This window comes from Ipomoea triloba, chromosome 5, assembly GCF_003576645.1.
Source record: "Ipomoea triloba cultivar NCNSP0323 chromosome 5, ASM357664v1".
Classification (NCBI taxonomy): domain Eukaryota; kingdom Viridiplantae; phylum Streptophyta; class Magnoliopsida; order Solanales; family Convolvulaceae; genus Ipomoea; species Ipomoea triloba.
Window position 1 is genome coordinate 3,125,244 of NC_044920.1, and position 5,475 is coordinate 3,130,718.

General features: G+C 34.4%; 1 protein-coding gene and 1 pseudogene across 1 annotated transcript; one reads left to right on the top strand and one right to left on the bottom strand.

Annotated features, from left to right (window-relative positions):
* Positions 1-237: 237 nt before the first annotated feature.
* Positions 238-1,721, top strand: LOC116020922 (3-oxo-5-alpha-steroid 4-dehydrogenase 1). Its single transcript, XM_031261494.1, has 2 exons — positions 238-723; positions 1,163-1,721. The coding sequence occupies exons 1-2, from the start codon at positions 382-384 to the stop codon at positions 1,631-1,633; spliced, it is 813 nt and encodes a 270-aa protein (XP_031117354.1). The 5' UTR covers positions 238-381; the 3' UTR covers positions 1,634-1,721.
* Positions 1,492-2,736, bottom strand: LOC116020924 (annotated as a pseudogene).
* Between the last annotated feature and the right edge of the window lie 2,739 nt (positions 2,737-5,475).

A 5,475-nucleotide genomic window follows, 5' to 3' on the forward strand; every position in this document is an offset into this window, starting at 1 on the left:
AGATACTACTCCGTATATTGTAAGTACCAAAAAAAAAAAAGTTAAAAAGCTTAAACATCAAACATTTCTAATTAAGCAATTAAATTTGACAATAGAAGGAAGATGCATGATTTTCCCTTTGTCTTTAATGGCAAATTAAAGATAGCGTATTATCAAACAGCACCTATATATATCTACAGAAGTCTAGTGGACGAATTTGTTGCCACGCGTTACGCGTACAACTCCAAATATATCATATCGTCCATTCACTTCAACCAACACAGCAATTCGCCTTTCCGATCCGCCACCTGTTTCCGCCCTTCCTGCCGCCTCTTAAACCATTATATCCTTCCACACAAATGTATATATAAGGAGAGAGAAAGGGGTAAGAATTGAAGAAGAATGGGTATTCCTTCAACATTATTAAGTTTCCTTTACCCACCGCCCCCCTCTATATACATCACAGCCATGACTGTGATAAACTTTGCGGCACTGGGCAACGCAGGGTTGAAGGAGACGAGAGGGAAGAATATGCAGTATTCAAAGTTCTCCACTTCTTCATCATCTTCTTCTGCGGCCATGAATAAGGCTAAAATTTCAAGCAAAAGTGGGATGGTTATTCTGTACACTCCTGCGTTTCTTGCAGGCCTTTTTGCTTCATTTTGGATGGTCCCAGATGAGGATTCCAGGTTTTGTTTGGTCTCTGCTGCACTTACCATCCATTTCTTCAAGCGAGTCTTTGAGGTCCATACATGTTACTTTCTTTTAATATTTCCGAGTTTTTTAATTGATTTATAAAGTTTGTGTGTTCAATTGTGTGAAACATTAATTTGTTCATGGTATAATTTGTCGTTAAAAATTCAAAATTTGTTCTAACCCCATTTAAGTTGATTAGACCATTAATTACAAAAGTTATCTAGTTTTACTCTCATAGATGGTGTATTGGCATGCTTATTATTATTTTAAGTTAGTCAATTATAAACAATAATTTAGACTTATTTTACTGTTATTGGTTCTTTGTCAAACTAAAATTACAAGACAAAATTTCTTAATTAAGTGTAAACCACTACATATTTTTCTTGTCACTAAAAAAAGATTCAAAAATTTTCAAGGCATTTTTGTTTAATAATTCTAATCTGTGATGTAATCTATAATGACCCCACACAACTTCATCCCATGACAGGTATTATTTGTTCACAAATACAGTGGCAGCATGGATGTAGAAGCAACCATTGCAATATCCTTGAGTTACTTAATATCCACTGCAAACATGATTTATGCTCAGCACCTCACCCATGGCTTCCCAGAGCCCCAAGTTGATCTGAAAACCGTCGGAGCCGGGATCTTTCTGATCGGAATACTGGGTAATTTGTACCACCATTATTTGCTGTCTAGCCTAAGAACCGAGGGGGAGAAGCAATACAAGATACCCCAGGGAGGGCTGTTCAACCTTGTGGTGTGCCCACATTATCTTTTTGAGGTCTTAGGTTTTGTTGGGATTTCCTGCATTTCTCAGACTTGGTATGCATTCATGTTTACTTTGGGGACAACTTTGTATTTGATGGGGAGGAGTGTTGCCACTAGAAGATGGTACCACTCTAAGTTTGAACACTTTCCCAAGGATAGGAAGGCAATCATTCCATATCTCTTTTAGATACATATAGCAAATAGTATCACTCAAAATTTGCACCATCATGTAATATATAATATAATAAATAAATGTCATTATTTTATTCTTCATATTTATAAAAATTCTAGGAATCAATCAGTCTTATTAGGACGATTTAAGTTTTAATGCAAATATAGAAATAGGTGGTTTTTTCTTTTAACTTTTGCATGAGGCATTGAGACTATCTACTAGATTAATCCGACCTCTATAGGGTGTATATATGTCTAGTATCCGATCCCTGGAATGTTTTGACATTTTCCTTGCTCCCTTTTAGTTTATACTTTAAATCGATCTTTGAGAATATTATTGTATTATCATCTAAGTGCTTTTATATATATGACAAGACCAAGTCTATATATCGTTCGTCTTGTATGGTGGATCTTGGTAAAAATAGATCAAACACACCAAGACAGTATTTTAGAATATAACCAAATACTTAAAATGAACATGTTTTCTGAAAAATAACTCATTTTCTAGAAAATATTTCATAGAAGTCATTTTTATGGTTTCCAAATAAACCCTAATGGTATGTTTGGTTAGAAGGAAGGAATTAGGAAGGAAATAAATTGCAATTCGGTGGTAAAAGAGAATAGGCAAAAACTTGTGTGAGACCGTCTCACGGGTCTCAATCCGTGAGACGGGTCGAATTTTTAATCATATGGGTCAACCGTGCGCGCATTCCAGCATCATTCATTGCATTTGGAAGATCTTGTTTGTTAGCAAATACCAGCATCACGGAGCTCATCATCTTCATTCAACATCCTGTGCAATTTATATCTTACCTCCACAATACGATCTCTATCATTGCTATCAACAACAAAGATGAGACCTTGCGCGTTCTGAAAATCGTGCATCCACAATGGACGAATCTTGTCCTGGCCACCAACATCCCAAACTGTGAAGCTGATGTTCTTGTATTCAATAGTCTCCACATTGAAACCAATGGTAGGGATGGTAGTCGCAATCTCTCCCAGCTTGAGCTTGTACAATATGGTTATCTTATCAGCTGCATCAAGACCAACCATCAGAATACGCATATCTTTCTTGGCAAAAAGTCTACTGAAGAGTTTGGTGAATGCCAACCCCATTGCTCTTTCTTCCTGATGTTCCCTGAGAGAAGCTTATGAAAGAGGGATCTAGTGAGAGAAAACGAAAGAGAGAGACAAAGCCAAAGGGAGAAATGAAGCATGCGAATCTGCATGCAATCAACGGATAATATCTCTTAGATCTGTTTCTCTCTCTGTTTCTTTGCCACACAATTCTTCTCCACTCTCACGCTCTCCGCCTCTTACTACCTAGTCATCCGAGCTCCTCCTTTGCCTCCATCACCATCGCTGCTCCGACTCCTATCTTTCACTTTTATCTCATCATCTTTTATTTTCTCAACACCATCTTCCACTCCTATCTCATCCTCATCTAAATTATACTTGGAGGAGAAAGAGGAAGAAGAGTCACCACCCCTTAGCAGTAAAGAAAGTGGTGTTGTTGATGATGAATAAGCTAGCATTATCAATTTAACACGGTGTTATTTACAGATCTCTAATGCGCAGCTCAACAGGCTCAATAATCTCTGCTACTAGTTGCAAGGTCATATGAAAATGTTGAAAAGCTGTCTCTACTGCTACTGTGCACTCTCTCTCACACTCACCATACTGCTGGTTACGAGCTACCACCAAATGAATTTCACTAGTTTGTACTCGATTTCATCTTCTGCCCCATTGCAATATTTTTTATTCCAAATGCAAAACCTTTTTTCCCTCTGATTCTTAAGCTTGTTGTAGATAGGCTTGCATGAGCCGTAGCTTGTCATATAAAGATCGGACAATTATTTGTGTATTAGGAAGAAGAATCAAACAAGAATGTGATTTTTCAACAAATTATTGATCTAAATGTATAATTAACACTTTAAGCCTTAACACTTTAAGGTAAGCTTTATAGCAAAATTTAATACTTCATAGCACAAATCTAATAAACAGTTTATAGGTAAATATATTTAGTACCTATACTTTATAATCTAAATGTAATACTTCATAGCACTAATCTAGTACACATGCAGTTTAAGGTCGATATATTCAATACTTTAAGTCTTAAATATTGTACAATACTTTATAGTCTAAATGTAATACTTCATAGCACTAATCTAGTACACAGTTTAAGATAAATATATTTAATACTTTAAGCCTTAAACACCATACTTATATAAAGACCTAGAAATGCTAATACTTCATAGCACTAATCTAGTACATAGTTTAAGATTTTAAGGTGGATATATTTAATACTTTAAGCCTTAAACACAATACTTTATAGTCTAAACACAATACTTAGCTTAAATGTAATACGTCATAGCCCAAATCTAGTATACAATTTAAGGCAGATATATTTAATACTTTAAGCCTTAAACACAATACTTTACAGTCTAAATTTAATACTTCATAGCTCAAATATAGTATACAGTTTAAGGTAGATATATTTAATACGTTAAGCCTTAAACAAAATACTTTATAGTCTAGGGTTTAATGATTAAGGGTTTAGCCCACAACTTCTTTATGCGACTTGATATACAGTTAGTTTAAGATAGATATATTTAATACTTTAAACTTTAAACACAATACTTTATAGCCTAAATATAATACTTCATAGTACAAATCTAATACACAGTATAAGGTGGATATATTTAATACTTTAAGTCTTAAACACAATACTTTATAGCCTAAATATAACACTTTATAACGCAAATCTAATACGTAGTTTAAGGTAAATCTATTTAATGCTTTAAGTTTTAAACACAATACTTTATAGTCTAAATGTAATACTTCATAGTACAAATCTAATACACAGTTTAATGTATGTATATATTTAATACTTTATGCCCCAAACACAATACTTTATAGCCTAAATGTAATACTTCATAGCACAAATTTAAAACATATATAATCAATACTTTAAACATTAAATATTATACTTTATAGCATAAATATAATACTTCCTAGCATTCATCTAATACCCAATTTAAGGTAGGCATGCATATTTAATACTTTAAACCTTAAATGTAATACTTTATAGCTTAAATGTAATACTTCCTAGCGCAAATCTAAAACATATATAATCAATACTTTAAACCTTATATACCATACTTTAAGAATCATATATAATACTTTATATATATATATATATATATATATATATATATATATATATATAATGTATTACTTTATAGCAAAATGTGGCATGACTACTACGACTCTAAGCAAAATATGGCATGACTACTACGACTCTAAATTTCAAGTCCATTCCTGAGCTTACTCTTACGAATTGTTTAAAATTAATTGACAAAATTAATATTATTTAGATTGTAAAAAACTCCGATGAATGAGTATGAGTATTGTTTTAGTCCTCATTACTGTATTTGTTGGTGGAATGGATTTGTTTGTGGAATTGATTATGAGTATTACAAGGAAGATGATGGGAAGAATGTTGGTGGAATGGATTTGTTTCATCAGTTTCATGATTGTTAGGGGAATACAGTATGAGGAGGCGAAGGGGATGGGATGAAGAGAAACTCAGAAGAGATGGAGTTAGAGGCAGAGTTCGAAGGAAGGTGGAGGTGGAAGACCAATGAGGTCAAAGGACATACGAAGAGGACAGGCTCGGAAGAGATGGAGCCGGAGGATGAAGCCAGAGGAGGTGGAGGCAGATAATGCGGTCATAGGAAGAGGAAGTGGAGCCGGAGGATGAGATTGGAGAAGGCGGAGGTCGACGGAACCAGAAGAAGAAATCGCATGTCGTAGAAGCAAAGAGAGAAACAGAGAGGAGCGTGCGTGAGATTG